The sequence below is a fragment of the Oryctolagus cuniculus genome, chromosome 7, assembly GCF_964237555.1.
Source record: "Oryctolagus cuniculus chromosome 7, mOryCun1.1, whole genome shotgun sequence".
In the NCBI taxonomy this organism is placed as follows: Eukaryota; Metazoa; Chordata; class Mammalia; order Lagomorpha; family Leporidae; genus Oryctolagus; species Oryctolagus cuniculus.
Genome location: NC_091438.1, coordinates 139,892,099 through 139,914,244, shown reverse-complemented (window position 1 = coordinate 139,914,244; position 22,146 = coordinate 139,892,099). Strand labels below are relative to the sequence as shown.

Sequence of the window (22,146 nt, the reverse complement as noted above, 5' to 3'; positions counted from 1 at the left end):
TCTCTCTCTCTCACTGTCCACTCTGCCTGTCCAAAAAAAAAAAAAAAATATTTACTTACTTGAAAGTCAGAGTTACACATACACATACACACACACAGACTCTTCCATCTGCTGGTGCACTTCCCAGAAGTCCATAACACCAGGAGCCAGGAGATTCTTCCAGGTCTCCCTCTGGGTGGCAGGGGCTCAAGTGCTTGGGGCATCTTCCATGGCAACTGGGACTGGAACCGGCACCCATATGTGACGCTGGCATTGCAGGAGGCAGTGTTACTCACTATACCACAATACCAGCCCCAGCACTTTTTAAAAAGGAAGAAAAGAGCCCCATCTCAGCCTTGAAGTCTGCCCTTACAAAAAGCAAAGTTGTTCTATTGGTTTGTTTTGTTTTTCAAGATTTATTTATTTGCAAGGTGTCAGAGAGAAGAGAGAGGTGTCCATCTGCTGGTTCACTCCATAAACAACCGCAATGGGCAAGGCTGCTACAGGATGAAGACAAGAACTAGAAATTCTCTCCTGGTCTCCCACATGGGTGGCAGGGGCCCAAGTACTGAAGCCATCTTCCACTGCTTTCCCAGGCACATTAGCAGGAAGCTGGATCAGGCGTGGAGCAGCCAGGACTTAAACGAGCACTGACAGGAGACGCTGGTATTCCAAGTGGTGGCTTAAGCTGTTGCACTACAGTGCTAGCCTCTTCTGGACTTTTCTTGCATGGAGAGTTACAATTCAAAATTTACAAAATGAGCCTGAGTATAAAGAAGGTTAAGGGGCCAAGATTGTGGTCCAGCAGGTTAAGCAGCTGCCTATAATGTTGGCATCCCATTTTGGAGTGCTGGTTTGAGTCCCAGCTGCCCTGCTTTGGATCCAGCTCCCTGCTAATGCACCTGGGAAAGCAGTGGGTGATGGTCCAAATTCGTGGGCTTCTGCCACCCATGTAGGAGACCTGGATGAAGTACCAAGGTACTGACTTCACCCAGGACCAGGTTTGGCCATTGTGACCATTTGTGGAGTGAACCAGCAGGTGGAAAATTTCTTTCTTAGTCTCTCCCTTCCTGTCCTAATAAATGAGTAAATAAATAAATCTTTTTAAAAAAAGGTTAAGAAGGATTACCCTATGGAGATTGCTATATATTAATCTGAAGAGCTGTTTTTCAAACCATAAGCCCTTGGCCTACTCTTCATTAAACCTACTTTTCTGTTAAATGCCCAAAGGAAAATTAATACTCAGAGAAAGCACTTAAACAGTAATAGCTAATCTCTTCCTTTCAGTTCAAGTTCAGCAAACTGAATGATGTTTGACACCACCCAGTGGCCGTCATTTCTCCTCCACCTTGCGGCGCCGGCACACCAGGTTCTAGTCCCAGTCGGGGCGCCGGATTCTGTCCCGGTTGCCCCCCCCCTTCCAGGCCAGCTCTCAGCTATGGCCCGGGAGTGCAGTGGAGGATGGCCCAAGTCCTTGGGCCCTGCACCCCATGGGAGACCGGGAGAAGCACCTGGCTCCTGCCTTCGGATCAGCGCAGTGCGCCGGCAACAGCGCGCCGGCCGTTGGAGGGTGAACCAATGGCAAAAGGAAGACCTTTCTCTCTCTCACTGTCCACTCTGCCTGTCAAAAAAAAAGAATGACTTTGCACTCATGATCCTGAGATACGAATGCATTTACTGGGGCCACGGTTGTGGCATCTACAACTCTGGCATCCAAGGAGCGCCAGTTTGAGTACACCTGCTCCACTTTCCATCCAGCTCCCTGCTAATATGTCTAGGAAAGCAGCAGAAGATGGCCCAAGCACATGGGCCCTTGCCACCCATGTGGCAGACCCAGATGGAGTTCCAGGCTCCCAGCTTCAGTCTGGCCAAGTCCTGATTGGTGTAGCCATTTGGGGAATGAACTAGCAGATAGCCCTCCCCACCTCCCTCACTGTAGCTCTTTCAAATAAATAAATAAATAAATCTTAATAAAACAAAACCACAGGCCGGCACTCTGGCATAGTAGGTTAATCACCCACCTGTGGCGCCAGCATCCCATATGAGTGCCAATTGCAGACCCCGCTGTTCCACTTATGATCCAGATCTCTGCTGATGGCCTTGGAAAGCAGTGGAAGATGGCCCAAATGCTTGGGCCCCCGCACCCACTTGGGAAACCCAGAAGCAGCTCCGTGCTCCTGGCTCCTGTTTCCTAGCTTTGGATTGGCTCAGTTCAGGCCAATGCAGCCATCTGGGGAGTGAACGAGAGGATGGAAGCTCTCTCGCTCTCTCTCTCTCTGAATCTCCATCTCTCTGCTTCTCAAATAAATAAATAAATCTTTATAAAATAATAAATCAGGGGCTGGCCCTGTGGTGTGGTGGCTAGAGCCACCACCTGCAGTGCTGGCATTCCATATGGGTGCCGGTTCTACTCCCGGCTGCCCCACTTCCTATCCAGCTCTCTGCTATGGCCTGGGAAAGCAGTAGAAAGATGGCCCAAGCCCTTGGGCCCCTGCACCTGCGTGGGAGAATCAGAAGAGTCTCCTGGCTCCTGGCTTTGGATCAGCACAGCTCCAGCTGTTGCAGCCAATTGGAGAGTGAACCAGTGGATGGAAGACCTCTCTCTCTCTCTGCCTCTCCTTCTCTCTCTGTAACTCTTTCAGGTAAAATAAATAAATCTTTTAAAAAATAATAATAATAAGCCGGCGCCGTGGCTCAATAGGCTAATCCTCCACCTTGCGGCGCCGGCACACCGGGTTCTAGTCCCGGTTGGGGCGCCGGATTCTGTCCCGGTTGCCCCTCTTCCAGGCCAGCTCTCTGCTGTGGCCAGGGAGTGCAGTGGAGGATGGCCCAGGTGCTTGGGCCCTGCACCCCATGGGAGACCAGGAAAAAAAGCACCTGGATCCTGGCTCCTGCCATCGGATCAGCGCGGTGCGCCGGCTGCAGCGGCGGCCATTGGAGGGTGAACCAACGGCAAAGGAAGACCTTTCTCTCTCTGTCTCTCTCTCTCACTGTCCACTCTGCCTGTCAAAAAAAAAAAAAAAAAAAAAAATCAAAGTCTTCTACTTTTAAAACTTCAAACCATTTTAATGTTGTTTTCCTTGTCTCATGTTTCCTTCAAGACAAATAGCTTTGGGGCGGGAGTTGTGGCACAACAGGTTAAGCCACCACTTGGGACACTCTCATCCCATGTCTGAGTGCTGGTCAGAGCCCTGACTATTCCACCTCTGATCCAGCTCCCTACTCATGCATCCTGGGAGGCAGCTGATGATAGCTCAAGTGCCTGGGCCACTGCCAGCCAGGTGGAGGACACAGGTGGAGCTCTGGGTCCCTGGCTTCGGCACTGCCCAGCCTCAGCTATTGAAGACGTTCGAGGAGAGAACCAATGGATGGAAATCTCTCTATGACTCTTTCAAGTAGATAAAACACACACACACACACACACACACACACACACACACAAATTGCTTAGGTAGCTGAACAACAAAAAGAACGTCTTTAAAAATCTGACCTGGTTCCTGACTTTGGCCTGGCCCAGCCTCGGGCCATTGCAGACACTTGGGGAGTGAACTAGCAGATGAAGCTCTCTCTCCCTCTCTCTAACTCTGCGTTTCAAATAAATATATCTTTTTAAAAAATCAAAAATTTTCTCCTTTTCTCTAACTGAATACATAGACTGACTTTAAAAGTTACAGGTTAGAGGAAGAGTCCATTTGTAAGACATAGTATCAAATTTTTCTTATGAGAATATAGGAGTGTTACTTAGTGCTTAAAAAAATGGAAGGTGGGGCCAGCGCTGTGGCGCAGCGGGTTAACGCCCTGCCCTGAAGTGCCTGCATCCCATATGGGTGCCGGTTCGAGATCCACTACTCCACTTCTGATCCAGCTCTCTGCTATGGTATGGGATAGCAGTAGAAGATGGCACAAGTCCTTGAGCCCCTGCACCCACGTGGGAGACCCGGAAGAAGGTCCTGGCTCCTGGCTTTGGATCAGCACAACTCCGGCTGCTGCGGCCAATTGGGGAGTGAACCAGCGGATGGAAGACCTCTCTCTCTCTCTCTCTCTCTCTCTCTGCCTTTCCTTCTCTCAGTGTAACTCTGACTTTCAAGTAAATAAATAAATCTTAAAAAAAAAAAAATGGAGAGAGAGAGAAAATCAGGGCTCCTTCTAGACAGGTCTTGTAATTATTTCATCTAAGAAAACCAACTACAATAAAAGGTGGTTCTGTCCCACAGCAATCTAATCACAATCTTTAATGTACACAAACATATAAAGCACGTCGTGTGGCAGCCGTGTGCAGGGCAGTAAGCTGCTGCTTGCGAAGTCTGCGTTCCACATCAAGAGTACCGGCTGGAGTACTGGCTCCTCTGCTTCTGATCCAGCTCCCTGCTAATGTGCCTGGGACGCAGGTGATGGCTCAAGTACTTGAATTCCTGCCACCCATGTGGGTAACTCTGATGGAGTTCCTGGCTACTGCCTTCAGCCTGGGTTAGCCCTGGCTGTTGTGAACATTTGGAGAGTAAACCAGAGATGGACGATCTCTCTCAGTTTCTGTTACTCTGCCTTTTAAATAAGTAAATAAACCTTAAAAAAATATATATATGTGTGTGTATGTGTGTATATATATATATATTTTTGACCAATTCAGAAGAAAAGCAAAATTCTAGTATTTTCTCAAATTATTTTTTCCAAACTGGATCCATTCTTAGGCAGCTGCTTCCATCAGTGAGGGAGGCTGACACCCGCTGGAAGGACAGAATCAACAATGAGGACGTGACCACCGGCAGGAGCTGAAGAATTCTTTACAGTTTCAGGGTTTACAAGAACACAGATCACTGCTGTGCTCTGATTTCCCATTTTTGAAAGTTACTTTGAGTAAAAACTTCTTTAAGTTTCCATGTATCAAAGATAATACACAACTTAAATCACAGTATCTTCTCAAAAGGAAGAGAAAAAAAATAGTTCTTCAAAGGAGTCTTCCTTTTTTGTGTGTCTTAAATGTCAATGATCACAAAAACTTCTGGCTTCTCTTCATTATAAACCTGCATTGCTGAGTATGTTATGGCTTTGACTTCGGTTCCCTAAAGTTGGGGAAGAGAAAAAACAAATAGGAAACAAGAACACTGAAATTAGAATCATTAACTCTAGCAACAATTGGCAGAGTCAAAATTTTTAATACAATCTTGAAAAACTAAAAACCCCCATGAAACAATTAGTTATCAGATCAGCATAGTATTTCATACTGATGTAATAAAATGACAGAACACTGAACTGGAGTTAGGAGATAGGACTGGGAAAGCTGTCTGACCTCTCTGGCACCAGTTCTTTCCTGTGTAAAATGGGCTGAATCAGGGTGGGCACTGTGGCATACAGGGTTAAGCCACTACCTGTGGCACTGGCATCCCATATGGGCGCTGGTTTGAGTCCCGCTACTCTACTTCCAATCCAGCTCCCTGCTAATGCACCTGGGAAAGCAGCAGAAAATGGCCCAAGTGCTTGGGCTCCTGTACCTACGTGGGAGACCCAGAAGAAGCTCCTGGCCCCTGGCTTTGGACTGGCCCAACTCTGGCCGTTGTGGACATTTGAGGAGTGAACCAGCGGATGGAAGATTCTCTCTCTCCCTCTCCCTCTCACTCCCTTCCTCACTTTCTCTTTCCCTTTGAAATAAATTAATTAATTAAAAAAAAAAGTCAAATCAAACAACACAAGCTTTGCCAGTGTTTGGCTCAGGACTCCTTCTCAAGCCCAAACCTCCTCCTAATTTTGTGACCGAGGCCCCAGGAAGTCAGTCAATGCTTCTCAGCTGCCAGCAGTCTTGGATTCTGCTCTTGGGATTCTGCTTTTCCAGGACTAGCTGGAGAGTAAGGTATCATTTCTCAGGCCAAAAGCTCTCCACGTACTTCTGATACATGACACTCCCCCACCCTGCCCCAGTTTAGAACCATGGATTAGATGTTCCCTTAGGTTTCATGAGCTCTAAAAAGATTCTTCAATAATGCTACACCACAAAACATATCAGACATTTGCTAGCGCTACAGCACAAAAGAAATTCCAAGAGTTCCAGGCCTCTTCCCCTCTGCAATAATCAATCAGCATAGTCTATGTTAAAATCAGCTTTCTGCCTGTGGCAGCACACACAGTGCTAACCGCTATCACCTTATACAGATAACCACAAATTTCAAACAGGCATTCAGCACTGATCAGTAATCCTACATTTGCCATTAAATTCACTTCCTAATCTCTGAGATAGTTATTTATCTTCTCCTGTGGCATCATCCCTTTCTCATTCCCTCCAGTCAACTGTGCTTCCTAGAGAAAATAAGAACAATCAGTACGAACTGACTCTTCCCACCACCTGACTGCCCATCCTACTGTATCTGTACTCACAGTAGCCTTCCCCGGGGTTACAGTGAATGACCTATCTCTGTTCCTCCAAGAAGCCCAACTTTCCCAGTTGAGCACTCGATCCCGTACCCCTCTTGCTCTGAAATTATCCTCTCTCCAGCATATCAGTTTCTGCCTCTTCCTAGATCATTTCCACTTAGTATAACACCATCTCCTAACCAAGAAGAAACACAACCTTCTCCTTTCCTGGCGCAGCTCCTGCCAGCCAATACTCTTCTACCCCGTTCCAGTCTCCTGCGGTCTCTTCCAGCAAAGTATGCACACGCTGCCTCTGCTTGCCTACTGCCTCTCACGCCTGACCTCTGCGCGCCTCGGCAGCATGGGACTGCCGGACATCCCTCTTCTGCTCCCTCCTTTGCTTTGTGGCTCCTTCTCTCCCAAGCCGAGTGCCCCGTGGCTCAGCTGTCTCCACTGCTCTCTTTTATTACACTTACTCCTTGGCAATCTCATCTAATCCTATCACTATAAATATTTATTCAGTGATGACTCCCAAATTTATATTTTCAGAAACATCTGAACAAGCCACCCTGTAGCCAAAAGCCTATTATCTAACATCTCCGTTTAGATGTGTAATAGACTTCTCAAGGGCCGGCGCCGTGGCTCAATAGGCTAATCCTCCAACTTGCGGCGCCGGCACACCGGGTTCTAGTCCCGGTCGGGGCGCCGGATTCTGTCCCGGTTGCCCCTCTTCCAGGCCAGCTCTCTGCTGTGGCCCAGGAGTGCAGTGGAGGATGGCCCAGGTGCTTGGGCCCTGCACCCCATGGGAGACCAGGAAAAGCACCTGGATCCTGGCTCCTGCCATCGGATCAGCGCGGTGCGCCGGCTGCAGCGGCGGCCATTGGAGGGTGAACCAACGGCAAAGGAAGACCTTTCTCTCTCTGTCTCTCTCACTGTCCACTCTGCCTGTCAAAAAAAAAAAAAAAAAAAATAGACTTCTCAAACTAATGTGCTGAACCAGGTATTTGGCACAGCTGTTAAGATACTACTTGAGAGCCGGTGCTGTGGCATAGTAGGTAAAGTCACCAATTACAGTGCCAGCATCCCACATGGGTGTTGGTTTGAGTCCCGATCCGGCTCTCTGCTGTGGCCTGGGAAAGCAGTAGAAGATGGCCCAAGTCCTTGGGCCCCTGCACCTGTGTGGGAGACCTGGAAGAAGCTCCTGGCTTCAGATCGGCTCAGCCTCAGCCATTGCAGCCATTTGGGGAGTGAACCAGTGGATGGAAGACCTTTCTCTCTCTCTGCCTCTGCCTCTCTGTAATTCTGTCTTTCAAATAAATAAATAAATAAATCTAAAAAAAAAAAAAAAGATACTACTTGGGATGCCTGCATCCCATATCAGAGCACCTGCATTCAAGTCCTGACTCCACTCTTAATTTGTTTCCTGCTAATATGTACTGCAGGAGGCAGCAAGTAATGGCTCAAGCACCTGGGTTCCTGCTGCCCACGTGGGAGACTCAGATTTAGTTCCTGGCTCTCGGCCTCAGCCTGGCACAGCCTTTGCTGTTGTGGGCATTTGGGAAGGAACCAGTGCATGGGAGATCTCTGTGCGTCTCTCTACCTTTCAAGTAAATAGATAAAAATTTAAACATTAAAAAACACCTTAAAAACATAACATGTTCAAAGGCCCACTTTTCCCTTAGTCTTAACTACTAAGCAATGGGACCAGCACTCCCTCAGTTGCTCAGACCAGTAAGAATAGTGTCTACCTTCAAAATAAATATTTTTTTTTTTGGATTTATTTTTTATTTTTTGACAGGCAGAGTGGACAGTGAGAGAGAGAGACAGAGAGAAAGGTCTTCCTTTTGCCGTTGGTTCACCCTCCAATGGCCGCCGTGGCCGGCGCACCGCGCTGATCCGATGGCAGGAGCCAGGTGCTTCTCCTGGTCTCCCATGGGGTGCAGGGTCCAAGTACTTGGGTCACCCTCCACTGCACTCCCTGGCCACAGCAGAGAGCTGGCCTGGAAGAGGGGCAACCGGGACAGAATCCGGCACCCCAACCGGGACTAGAATCCGGTGTGCTGGCACTGCAAGGTCAAAATAAATATTAATCTAACCACTTATCATCTCTGCACTGAAACCCTCATCCACGTTATCATCTGTCTTTCATGTAGATGCTTGTAAAGGCTTCCTAAATGGCTTCTGTGATGCCAGTTTCACCCCCTTTATGGTCTATTCTTGGTCACTTTAATGCTCAAATCAGATCATACAACTCCCATGATTATAATCTTCCCATGGCTCCCCATTACACTAAGAGTAAGATCCACAGAGCCATGCTGTGGCCTAGTAGGCTAAGCCTCTGTCTGCGGCACCAGCATCCCATATGGGTGCCAGTTCATGTCCTGGATGTTCTTCTCTGATCCAGCATTCTGCTACTGCCTGGAAAAGCAGTAGAAGATGGCTCAAGTCCTTGGGCCCCTGCACCCATGTGGGAGACCTGGAAGAAGCTCCTGGCTCTTGGCTTCTGAATGGCCCAGCTCTAGCCGTTGAGGCCATTTGGGTAGTGTACCAGGGGATGAAAGGCCTTTCTCTGTCTCTCTCTCTATTTATCTCTCAAATAAAAGAATAAAATCTTGGCGCCAGCACTGTGGTGCAGCGGGTTAATGCCCTGGCCTGAAGCGCTGGCATCCCATATGGGCGCTGGTTTAAGACCCAGCTGCTCCACTTCCTATCCAGCTCTCTGCTATGGCCTGAGAAAGCAGTAGAAGATGGCCCAAGTCATTGGGCTCCTGCACCTGTGTGGGAGACCCAGAAGAAGCTCCTGGCTTCAGATTGGCACAGCTCTGGCCATTGCAGCCAATTGGGGAGTGAACCAGTGGATGGAAGACCTCTCTCTCTCTCTGCCTCTCCTTTCTCTGTGCAACTCTGACTTTCAAATAAATAAATAAATTTCAAAAAAAAGTTTAAAAACAAAAAATAAAATCTTAGAAAAAAAAACCTGAGATCCGCATGCCCTGCTCTGTATCAGCACCACCTCATCTCCAAGGCTTCTGTCCCTCTCTCAGCACCAGCAGCACTGTCCTTGCTGTTTCCTGGGACACGGATCATCTATCTCCCTTCCTGACCTACACATCTCTTTCTTCTGCCTGGAAGAATTCCTTCCTTGTCTCTACTCATTTTCCACTCCCTGGCCTCTGCTAAAATGTAACCTCCTCAGACCACCTTTCTGATCACCCTTTCCTCTCTTCCAACCACCCGCCCTTACCCCAATGGGACTATTTACCAACTGAAGTTACATTGTTCAGTTGTTTCCATGTTTTCAGGCTCGCTTCCATCATTAGATTTGAAGCCCAGTGAGGGTAGAGACCTTGCTTGTCCTGTTACCTCTCTACCTAAAGGGTCTAAAATAATGTCTGGCATATTACAGGCAAAATTTCATTTACATAAAAATACATTTATATAGGCCAGATTTGTGACTGAGGAGATTAAGCCACTGCTTTCAACACGAGCATCTCACATCAGAGTGCTGCCTTGAATCTTGGCTGCTTCACTTAAAATCGTGCTTGGGAAGGCAGTGGAAAATGGCCCAAGTGCTTGGAGCCTTGCCACTCATGTGGGAGACCTAGATAGATTTCCAGGCTCTTGGCTTCAGCCTGGCCCAGCCCCAGCCATTGCAGCCATGTGGTGAATGAGCCAGTAGGTAGATGATTTCTCTCTCTCCCCTTCACTCTCTGTTACTCTGCCTTCAAGTAAATAAATATTTTAAAAAATGTTTTAATTTCCAAGGTAGCACATTCCATCCTTATCATGACATTAGGAAGCCTTTATCTTTATTTTTTTTTAATATTTATTTATTTATTTGAAAGTCAGAGTTACACAGAGAGAGGAGAGGCAGAGAGAGAGAGGTATTCCATCCACTGGTTCACTCCCCAGTTGACTGCAACAGCCAGAGCTGTATCGATCCGGAGCCAGGAGCCAGGAGCTTCTTCCAGGTCTCCCACATGGGTGCAGGGGCCCAAGGACTTGGGCCATCTTCTACTGCTTTCCCAGACCATAGCAGAGAGCTGGATGGGAAGTAGAGCGGCTGGGATTCGAACCGGCACCCATATGGGATGCTGGCACTGCAGACTGCAGCTTTATCTGCTACACCACAGTGCTGGCTCGCAGGAGACTTTATCTTTATACACCAAAATAAGCTTACCTTTTAATTCTATTTTCCATGAACTTTCTGGAAAAAAGTACCCAATATTTTAGCATAACATACCCAGATAGCTCAGAGAAGTGTAAGAGAAGTTTATTGCATGCACATCAATTATTAGAGTTAGTTGGAAGTTTACTATCACATATATGGACTTTATAGTATGGAATGTTTTTAATGACTGGATTTTAAAATATACCTGAGGGTGCTTGGACAATGAAAATTCTTCTCCCCACCTTAAGAAGGAAAATTAAAACATGATTAAGATTTCCAAGATTTAATATTTTAAAATAAAAATAAATATTTTAAAATAAAAAATATATATATACATTTTTTTTTTGACAGGCAGAGTGGACAGTGAGAGAGAGAGACAGAGAGAAAGGTCTTCCTTTTTCCGTTGGTTCATCCCCCAGTGGTCACTGCGGCCGGCGCACCGCGCTGATCCGAAGGCAGGAGCCAGGTGCTTCTCCTGGTCTCCCATGGGGTGCAGGGCCCAAGCACTTGGGCCATCCTCCACTGCACTCCCGGGCCACAGCAGAGAGCTGGCCTGGAAGAGGGGCAACCAGGACAGAATCTGGCGCCCTGACTGGGACTAGAACCCGGTGTGCCGGCGCCGCAGGTGGAGGATTAGCCTATTGAGCCACGGTGCCGGCCAAAATATATATATTTTAAAATAAAAGTAAATGGTCTCATAAATATGCGTAAGATACTAGAAAGCACAAGAGGTATGAGGGGTAGGGGTTGTAAACAAACTGCACTTTGCTTTTCCAGCAGATACAGGTCTGGGGGACATATGTGCAATGGCCATTGGTGGCTCTCAGGATTGACAATTGCTCTAAAGTGCCCCAATACAGTGTGCGTATGGTAGATTCTCAATAAACATTGTTTAATTTGTATTATTTTATAATACGGTACCACATTTAAAAGTTTCACTAAACTTATGGCTATAGAATTAACTAAATAATATCTCCCACTGGAAAAAGCAAGTCTGAGAATAATCAATTGTGCAATATGGTCTAAACTTGGTTCGCATTCTTCTGACTTTTCCTAAAACATCCATGATCTGTTTTTTATTTATTTATTTATTTATTTTTTATTTTTTGACAGGCAGAGTGGACAGTGAGAGAGAGAGACAGAGAGAAAGGTCTTCCTTTTGCCATTGGTTCATCCTCCAATGGCCGCCGCGGCCAGCGCGCTGCGGCTGGCACACCGCGCTGATCCGAAGGCAGGAGCCAGGTGCTTCTCCTGGTCTCCCATGGGGTGCAGGGCCCAAGGACTTGGGCCATCCTCCACTGCACTCCCGGGCCACAGCAGAGAGCTGGCCTGGAAGAGGGGCAACCGGGACAGAATCCGGCGCCCCGACCGGGACTAGAACCTGGTGTGCCGGCGCCGCAGGTGGAGGATTAGCCTAGTGAGCTGCGGCGCCGGCCCGTGATCTGTTTTGAAAGCCCTAGCAAGGTGCTCTCTTAGAACTTGGGATAAGTGTCCTCTCTAACTTTGACATTAACGTGGCTGAAGATCACAATGCGTTATAGTAGAAGGGGCAAACTTTTAAAATTCTGTTCAACTACTTATTAGCTAAGTACCTTTGCAAAAGCCTTTCTCCTTACCCACAAAGAAAAAAGAGGGGGAGATAATAAAAGACTTCACTTGATAAAAAAAACTGGGGCCGGCGCCGTGGCTCACTTGGTTGGTCCTCTGTCTGCGGCGCCAGCATCCCATATGGGCGCCGGGTTCTAGTCCCGGTTGTTCCTCTTCCAGTCCAGCTCTCTGCTGTGGCCTGGGAAGGCAGTGGAGGATGGCCCAAGTGCTTGGGTCCTGCACCCACAAGGGAGACCGGGAGGAGGCGCCTGGTTCCTGGCTTCGGATCAGGGGGGTGGAGCAACATAGGGAAGACCTTTCTCTCTGTCTCTCTCTCTCTCAGTAACTCTGCCTGTGAAAGAAAGAAAGGAAGGAAGAAAGAAACTAATAAAATTCAATATAAAGTAGAAAAGATAAGCTATAAAAATGACCTACAAGCTATAATTAAGCAACTAAGAAACCTGGGAAACAAGTCCAATCAAAGTGACCTAATCAAGTGTTTAAAACTGTATGGGGCTGGCACTCGCACAGTAGGCTAAGCCTCTGCCTGCAGTGCTGGCATTTCAAATGGGTACCAGTTTGTGTCCCAGCTGTTTCACTTCAGATCCAGCTCCCTGCTAGTGGCATGGGAAAAGTGGAGGATGGCCCAAATGCTTGGACCCTAAACAGCTCTGGCCATCGCAACCATTTGGGGAGTAAACTGATGGTTGGAAGACCTTTCTCTCTATCTCTTCCTCTGTCTGTAACTTTGCCTCTCAAATAAACAAAATCTTAAAAACAAAAACAAGAGGCTGGCGTTGTGGCAGAGCAGGTTAATGCCCTGGCCTGAAGCGCCGGGCGTCCCATATGGGCACTGGTTCGAGACCTGGCTGCTCCACTTCCTATCCAGCTCTCTGCTATGGCCTGGGAAAGCAATTGAGGATGGCCCGAGTCCTTGGGCCCCTGCACCCATGTGGGAGACCTGGAAGAAGCTCCTGGCTCCTGGCTCTGCATCGGTGCAACTCTGGCCATTGCGGCCAATTGGGGAGTGAACCAACGGATGAAAGACCTCTCTCTCCTCTCCTCTCCTCTTCTCTCTCTCTCTCTTTCAAATAAATAAATAAATCTTTTTAAAAAATCTTATCATTAAAAGAAACACTTTACAGATAAATTCAAAAAACAAAACAAAAACAAACAAAAAAATTTTGGAAGGAAAAGAAAAGGAACTGATCTGAATGGGTCAAGAAGTAAAGATTTGGGGCCAGCGCTGTGGCATAGTGGGTAAAGCCATTGCCTGCAGTGCCAGCATCCCATATGGGCATCATTTTGAGGCCTGGCTGCTTCACTTCTGATCCAGCTCTCTGCCATGGCCTGGGAAAGCAGTGGAGGATGGCCCAAGTGCTTGGGCCCCTGTATCCATGTGGGAGACCCGGAAGAAAGTCCTGGCTCCTGGTTTCAGATTGGCTTAGCTCCAGCTGTTGTGAACATTTGGGGAGTGAACCAGTGGATGAAGTTCTCTTTCTCTGCCTTTGCCTCTCTGTAACTATGCCTTCCAAATAAATAAATAAAATAAATCTTTAAAAAAAAAAAAGTGAAGATTCATGGAAAGGATAAGATGGGCTTTAATCTGTGCCACTTATCTTGATATATATATATATATGGTGTGTGTGTGTGTGTGTATGCGTGTGTTTCTCTCCCCTCTAAAACTCAACAAATTGGAAATCAGGCACAACAGCCGGATTGTGTTAGCTCCTGTGGGCAGCCACAGGTAGTCACTCCCTTTGTTTACACTTAAACATATGAATGGAGACTTCTCGGCACAGACAATTAGGCTAGGGGAGATTCCGGGAAGAGGCAGGAGGAACCTAAACCTTTCACAAGAGATGATACAAATAATCAGTCACACCTGTAACCTTCATTTATCACCTAAGTGTTTTTATTGTAACCTTAAGAGCCGTTTTGATATGTAAATCTTTTGTGCTCCTCCTTGTAAACAACTGTTCATGTTTAAATACTACTGCATTTATTCAATAAACGAGCCTTGATCAGGACTTGTCTTGGCTCCATTCTTTGCGTCCTTGTCCCCGCATTCCCACTCTCTGTTTCAGGAAGACCCAGTTCATTGTGCCGCAGGCCGGCACAAGCTCCTGCAAAGAATATATGAGCCCTCACTCCTGAGTATCTCACAAAGCTCATTCTGCAAAGTCCTATTGAAAGTAAACAGTCCTTTGCCTTAACATTGCTCTGTGTCTTCTTGCCTGCCTACTGGCTTCAGTAAAGATACCACTTTAACATCTTTCATGACTTGCAACTTAAAAGAAATTTCAAAACTCACCCAATTGATCGTAATTTAAAATTTCTTTGATCAATATTAAGTACTTTCACTTCCTAAAAAGGAAAAACATATTTTAACTTAAAAATGTTCAAAATGGACTATTAAAACATGTCTAAGTTACTATCTTTTCTAAAAAACAATAGCATACAGCTTCTCTAAAACAAAGAAAAGTAAACTTTTAACTAAAATAGAACAATAAATATGTTTCACAGAAATTTTTTTTACATATTCAAAGTAGCAATTTTTTAAAAATGCAGTCTAAAAACAAGAGTCAAAAGATTCTCTATACATGACACATGTTAAGAGAGGAAAGACACAGGGCTTCATCCATCTATACAGTAGAGCTGATAAGGTAAAAATAGAAGAATTATGGAAACAGGGGGAGCCATGGGTGTCACCTAACAATGACAGAAATTGCTTAACGTAGGCTAACAAGACACAACAACTAAATTTCAAATGGAACAAAAGAAACAGTGATGGACATAAATATAGCTCACACTCAGGAGATGAAAGTGTGGAGGAAGTCAGTATAGGTGCATTCTGATCACAGAATCCTGATTAGTACCAAGTACATGATCAGAGACCTAAATAGAAAATGCACACACACAGGCAAACTCAGGCTCGCCAAGAAGTTGTCATGGTCATCATAATTTCTGCAAATCAGTATCATCTTACAGATCTGTCTGGATGTTTTATATCACATATTCTGTTTCAAGTCAGGTGTGCTATTTTAAAATATGAACAAAGAACCCATTTGTTCAGTAAAAATCAAAAACCTTAGCTTACCCGGGGTATGAAGAATTCATCAGCACTAAATTTATAAAGCCACTCATCCAAAAAGTGGAAGAGAAGAGACTGCAAGTCATCTCCTATACAGGATCAGAGAGAGCCATGATAATAGGATGGTTAGTAATTCTGCTCTCTAAAAACCTGTTTGAATTTTAAAGTTAAATAAATTTCAGAGGCTAGTTGAAAGAGGATTAACAGGCTCATTGTTGTTGTTCTAGTGAAAATATACTTGAATATGAAGAACAGCACACATTGGCATAACAATGGCTCCCTTGTGATTAAATTAGTTACCTTGAGTTTCCACTTCCACGGTTTGGAGGGGCTCCACAGTCCCCGTATCTGTCATATAACCAAACATGGCCATGGCACATTGCTCAAAGGCTTCCTCCAGGGTATCGCCCCATGCATGCAACCTAAAAACACACATCCATGCTAGGTGTAACACAGTCCATTGCAAGAGAGAAAACTCAACAGCAAGGTCAAAATAAAATCAGTGTGATAGATACAAAACTAAAGGCTTCAGTCAATTCAATGGTACTAGAACCCGGAGCTTTTAAACTATCATTTCACATTCAGAAGGAACCAAAATGAGAGAAGAAAATTAAAACAATAAGTGTTCCTATTCAAAAGAACAAATTCTGGCTATACTCACTGGACATCCGCTGTATGATCCAAATCTGAAGGAAAGAGGGAAAAACACTTTTAAGTTGCTAAACTTGACTCCAAATCACAACTCAAGCTCATCATTAAGAACATCATCCCTGAAGAACAAGAAAATATGGGGCTGCCTAGAGGTTTTGTTATCCATTTATTCAATAAAGTTAACTGCTTTCTTAAGGTTATTATTATTTTTTTCAAGCCAAGATTTATATTTAAATGAATGACAGTTTCTGGAAGGTAGCAAGGCCAAGGTCTTCTAGCTAATCTAAAAAATGTGTAACATTTTCTCAATAAACAAATAACATTTCCTGCTAACATTTACTTCTTCTTAAAAAAAAAAAACAAATTAATCTCTTTTCTGAATATCTACTGTGTGGATGACCAAATTCTAGGAACTGCATCATAATTAAATATGTACAATTCTGGATTTCTCTCTCTTACCTTTTCATAAATAGGTGGTCTAATCCTAGATAAAACTGTTTTAGGGGCCGGCATTGTAGTGCAGGTTAATTCTCCACCTGAGGCACCAGCATCCCTATAGGCAGAAGTTCTAGTCCTGGTGCCCCTCTTCCAATCTAGCTCTCTGCTATGGCCTGGGAAAGCAGTAGAAGATGGCCCAAGCCATTGGGCCCCCGTACCCGTGTAAGAGACCAGAAAGAAGTTCCTGGCTCCTGGCTTCAGATCAGCATAGCTTCAAGCGTTGCTGCCAACTGGAGAGTGAACCAGTTGATGGAGGACCTCCCTCTCTTTCTGCCTCCCCTTCTCTCTCTGTGTAACTCTGACTTTCAAATAAATAAATCTTTTTTAAAGAAATAAAAATCAATCAGTAATTAGTTTATTAACAAGCTGGTCACAGGTAATCAAAGGTACATATTAAAAAACAGACAGGCCGGCGCCTTGGCTCACTAGGCTAATCCTCCGCCTGCGGCGCCGGCACACCGGGTTCTAGTCCCGGTCGGGTTCTAGTCCCGGTCGGGGCGCCGGATTCTGTCCCGGTTGGCCCTCTTCCAGGCCAGCTCTCTGCTGTGGCCCGGGAGTGCAGTGGAGGATGGCCCAAGTCCTTGGGCCCTGTACCCATATGGGAGACCAGGAGAAGCACCTGGCTCCTGGCTTCGGATCAGCGCAGTGCGCCGGCCACAGCCACAGTGGCCATCGGAAGGTGAATCAACGGCAAAGGAAGACCTTTCTCTCTGTCTGTCTCTCTCTCATTGTCCACTCTGCCTGTCAAAAAATAAAAAAATAAATTTAAATTAAATAAAAAACAAACAAACAAACAAAAACTAAAGACTGTGACATGGGGCTGGAGCTGTGGCAAAGTAGGCTAACCATCTGCCTGCAGCGCTGGCATCCCCTGTGGGTGCTGGTTTGAGTCCTGACTATTTCATTTCCAATCAAGCTCCCTGCTGGTGGCCTGAGAAAACAGTAGAAAATGGTCCAAGTGCTTGGGCCCCTGCACCCGCATGGGAAACCCGGAAGAAGCTCCTGGCTCCTGGCTTCGGATGAATCCAGCTCCAGCCATTGCAGCCATTTAGGGAGTGAACTAGCAGATGGAAGACCTCTCTGTCCCTCTGTGTAACTCTGCCTTTCAAGTAAATAAATAAATCTTTAAAAAAAAAAAAAAAAAAAAAACTGTGACAAGGTATTAACCCCAGAGAAATGAAAGCATGTGTCCACAGAAATACATGAGAATCTTCACACCAATTTTATTTATAAAAATTAAAAAATTCAACGGCCATCAAAAAGAGAACAGATAAAACAAATGGAGGTATAACCATCTAATGAAATACTATTCAGCCAAAAAAAAAAGCATCAACTGTGGCTCCATGCATTAACATGAATCTCAAAACATTTTGTTGGGTGAAAACTACAAATTCTCAGCAAAAAGCAACTGTATCTAAATCCCTGTACTTGACTATACTCTAGCCATGGCTTCCTAGTGACATAAGTCCATGTTCTTGGGATGACGGCAGTCCCCTATGAAAATGCCTTCTTGGGGGCCAGGGCTAAGCCTCTGCCTGCGGCACCGGCATCCCATATAGGCGCAAGTTCATATCCTGGCTGCTCCACTTCTTTTTTTTTTTTTTTTTTTTTTTGACAGGCAGAGTGGACAGTGAGAGAGAGAGACAGAGAGAAAGGTCTTCCTTTGCCGTTGGTTCACCCTCCAATGGCCGCTGCGGCCAGCGCGCTGCAGCCGGCGCACCGCGCTGATCCGATGGCAGGAGCCAGGAGCCAGGAGCCAGGAGCCAGGTGCTTTTCCTGGTCTCCCATGGGGTGCAGGGCCCAGGCACCTGGGCCATCCTCCACTGCACTTCCTGGCCACAGCAGAGAGCTGGCCTGGAAGAGGGGCAACCGGGACAGAATCCGGCGCCCCAACCGGGACTAGAACCCGGTGTGCCGGCGCCGCCAGGCGGAGGATTAGCCTAGTGAGCCGCGGCGCCGGCCACTGGCTGCTCCACTTCTAATCCAGCTCTCTGCTGTGGCAGGGGAAAGCAGTGGAGGATGGCCTGGGTGCATGAGCCCCTGCACTGGTGTGGGAGACCTGGAAGAGGCTCCTGGCTTCGGATCAGCTCAGCTCTGGCTATTGCAGCCATCTGGGGAGTGAACCAGTGGATGGAAGACCTTTCTATCTGTCTTTCCCTCTCTCATTCTGTAACTCTGCCTCTCAAATAAGTAAATAAAATTTTTAAAAATGCCTTCTTGAGAAAGCTCCACATGGCCAGAATTTACTGTTTGTTCTAGTCAACACCTGATACAGGCCCCTGACCTCCCTTTCTTAGAACTTGTATTGTGAATATATATCTCTTATAACTCAGAAGTATCTTTTTCAAGGACCCACGAAAAGGGGCCCTCTGTTTCCAGCTCTTAGTGGGAGGACAGAGTCCTAACTTAGATAACACTAGTTACAGACACAGCTGGCCTCTTTGCATTTACATGGACTGGCCCTTAGTACCTTTTTACTTCTCTTACTACTGAGTCCCTAATAATAAAGCTCCCTTTATTATCCCTATAAAATGCCCAATCATCTCTGCACAAATCAGAATGAAGCTTAGTTCTTTCCCCTATTGGTAGTAATTACTGAATTAAATCTCTTTCCGCCTCCTCAACCAATATCCAGTTGAGTTTACTGTAAATATGAGTGAAGAAGTCAGATTTAAAAGAACCTAGACTGGGGTGCAGCTGGTTAAGCCGCTGCTTGGGATGCCTGCATCCCATATCAGAGTGCCTGGGACTGAGTCCTGCCTCTGATTCTGGTCCAGCTTCCTGCTAATGCACCCTGGAAACAGATGATGGCTCAAGAACATGGGTCCCGCCACCCACATAGGAAACCTGGAGGAAGCTCTTGGCTCCTGCTATGGCCTGACCCAGCCCTGGCTGTTGTGGGCATTTGCAGAATGAACCAGAAGATGGAAGATCTCTCACTTTCTCTCTTCCCATCTTTCAAATCAATTCAAACCAAAAACCTTAAACAAAGAAAATCTATACTAGGTGATTCCATTTATATGGAGTTCTAACTAAAACATGTAAAATTAAGCTGTGGTGGAAAACACAACAGCGTTGAGCTTCACTGGTGGGGGATTTCCTGGAAAGTGCAAAACGGACCTGTCTAGGGAATGTTTATAGTCTGAAAATGTTTATAGTCTGGAAATACAGATGTATCTTCTACCAAAACTCACTGGACTTTATACCCTCAGATTGAGCACTTTATTCAGGTATGACATTTACATTTTTTTTTTTTTTTTGACAGGCAGAGTGGACAGTGAGAGAGAGATAGAGAGAAAGGTCTTCCTTTACTGTTGGTTCACCCTCCAATGGCCGCTGCAGCGACCGGGACTAGAACCCGGTGTGCTGGCGCCACAAGGCGGAGGATTAGCCTATTGAGCCACGGGTGCCGGCCTGACATCTACATTTAAAAAATCAGTTTAGGGAGCTGGCGCTGTGGTGTAGAAGGTTAAGCCTCCACTTGTGGTGCCAGCATCCCATAATGGGCACCGATTCCAGTCCTGGGTGCTCCATTTCCAATCCAGCTCCTTGCTAGTGTGCCTGGGAAAGCAGCAGAAGACAGCCCAAGTGCTTGGGCCCCTGCACTCATTGGGAGATTTGAAAGAAGCTCCTGGCTCCTGGCTTTGGCCTGGCCCAGCCCCAGCTGTTGTGGCCATTTGGAGTGTGAACCAGCGGATGAAAAATTCCCTATCATTCTCCTTCTCTCTTTGTATTTCCACCTTTAAAATAAATAAGTAAATCTTAAAAAATAGTTTAAAAAGACAATGTCAGATTGCTATAGGACAGTGATTCTCAATTTTTGGTTTCAGGAGCCCTTTACTTTCTTTCTTTTTTTTTTTTTTTTTTTTTTTTGACAGGCAGAGTGGACAGTGAGAGAGAGAGAGAGAGAGAGAAAGGTCTTCCTTTGCCGTTGGTTCACCCTCCAATGGCCAGCATGGCCGGCACACCGCGCTGATCCGATGGCAGGAGCCAGGTACTTATCCTGGTCTCCCATGGGGTGCAGGGCCCAAGGACTTGGGCCATCCTCCACTGCACTCCCTGGCCACACCAGAGAGCTGGCCTGGAAGAGGGCCAACCGGGACAGAATCCGGCGCCCCGACTGGGACTAGAACCTGGTGTGCCGGTGCCGCAAGGCGGAGGATTAGCCTAGTGAGCCGCGGCGCCGGCTAACCCCCTTTACTTTCTTAAAAAATTACTGAGATCCCCAAGAGCTTTTATTTATAGGGGTTACATCTGTCACTATCAATCATATTTGAAAACTTAACATAAAAAAAAAAAACTTTGAAGACTTATTAGTTCATTTAAAGAGATTAAGCCCCAAGGCTGGCGCTGTGCAGCATGTAAAGCTGCCGCCTGCAATGCTAGCATTTCAAATGGGTGCCAGTTTGTGAGTGTCCCAGCTGACGGCTTGGGAAAAGCAGTGGAAGATGGTCCTCGTGTTTGGGCCCCTGCCACCCACATGGGAAACCCAGATGAAGCTCCTGGCTCTGGACTGGCCCAGCCCTGGCCATTGTGGCCATCTGGGGAGCAAACCAATAGATGGAAGATCTCACTGTCTCTTGTAGACCTCCCAGCGCCAGGGGCTCCATTTGGGTCTCCCACGTGGGAGGCGGGGACCTGCTTTCCCAGGCGCATTAGCAGGGAGCAGGATCAGAAGTGGAGCAACAGGGACTCCGGCACCCGAAGCCTGATGTCCAAGGGGCAGGCGGCGGCTTAACCAGCTGCACCCCCAACACGGCCAGTTTTCCTAATACAGAACTTAACAGTCTGCACTATACCTCCACACTCATTATTTATTCATCAAATGTAGGAATCGAGATGCAAATACGGTTATGGAATTTACTTAAAGTCACCAAAGCAATAAATGGCAAACATCAGGTCTTACTACCAACACGACCAAGGCGAAACACCAAGTCCCCTACTTAGCTTTCCGAGTCCTCTACCCTGGCTACACTGCATCCCAGTGTCAGGAGACAACCTGGGAGCGACGACCCCCCAACGCTGGAAAACACGGTTACACTTGCACAATTCACCAAGATAAATGGGCTCGGGCACCTATGGAAAGAGTTCAAGAGACTGTAAACGCGGGAGCCCAGGTTTCCCGAATCAAACACATCTGGAGGCTTTTTTGCCCTCTCAGCATCCCCCGTGACAAGCAGAAAAGCCACACCACAGGGCGCCACGGGGTCCACACCTGAAGCACCCCTGGGGCAGAATACCAGGCGAGGCCGGAAGGCATGCCCGTGTACCGCTACCTGAAGAGCAGCGAACCACCTACTCACACTCGTACTTCCGATTGACTGGAGGATACTTGGCCTTGATCGCCTTCTGCTCCTCAGTCAAATTGTAATCTCTAACATCTTCCTCGCCCTGCGCCATGACGGCCAGATTCGGACACTCTCCTTCCGCCCTACACCTGCAGACTTCGACTCCACGTTACGACTTCCGCCCTAGACCCCGCCCCTTGGCACGCACCCTTAAAGGGCCAGGACTCCAATCTCACAGTTCGACCTACGTTAGGCCCGAAAACTTCCATCTGGGGCCGTGCCGCTCGGATCTCGTATTTGAAAGGCTAAACTCCCATTTTCGGCGCTTCTCAGTAGTTCTTTCTAAAGACAAAGGAAACTAGTTGACGGAAAACTTTTATTAAGACACCTCTGGGTCTGGAGGGGTGAAGGCTTTTCTCTCCGCCTCGCCCCCAGAGTTGATAACCAGATGTGAAAGCATCCGAAATTTCTCGTCTCAGGGCTCTTCTCAATAGATTCATATGCTTAACAGCCTTAAAGAAAATGGCCGCCCCCGG

The 22,146-nt window shown here is 46.7% G+C and overlaps 1 protein-coding gene across 11 annotated transcripts; it reads right to left on the bottom strand.

Moving 5' to 3' along the window:
• Positions 1-4,180: 4,180 nt before the first annotated feature.
• ZBTB8OS (zinc finger and BTB domain containing 8 opposite strand) lies at positions 4,181-22,135 on the bottom strand. 11 transcript variants are annotated; one of them, XM_051832124.2, is made up of 8 exons: positions 21,626-21,789; positions 15,835-15,859; positions 15,474-15,595; positions 15,180-15,262; positions 14,394-14,446; positions 10,698-10,734; positions 10,502-10,528; positions 4,181-5,039 (listed from the first exon to the last, which is right to left on the bottom strand). In XM_051832124.2, exons 1-7 carry the CDS (start codon positions 21,720-21,722, stop codon positions 10,511-10,513), a joined length of 435 nt encoding a protein of 144 aa, XP_051688084.1. In that variant the 5' UTR covers positions 21,723-21,789; the 3' UTR covers positions 4,181-5,039; positions 10,502-10,510. The 11 variants fall into 11 exon arrangements, with proteins under 11 accessions (XP_051688084.1, XP_069934931.1, XP_002720754.1 ...); XM_070078830.1 differs by lacking the exons at positions 10,502-10,528; positions 21,626-21,789 and adding an exon at positions 21,819-22,135; XM_002720708.5 differs by lacking the exon at positions 10,502-10,528 and having other exon boundaries at positions 21,626-21,797.
• Between the last annotated feature and the right edge of the window lie 11 nt (positions 22,136-22,146).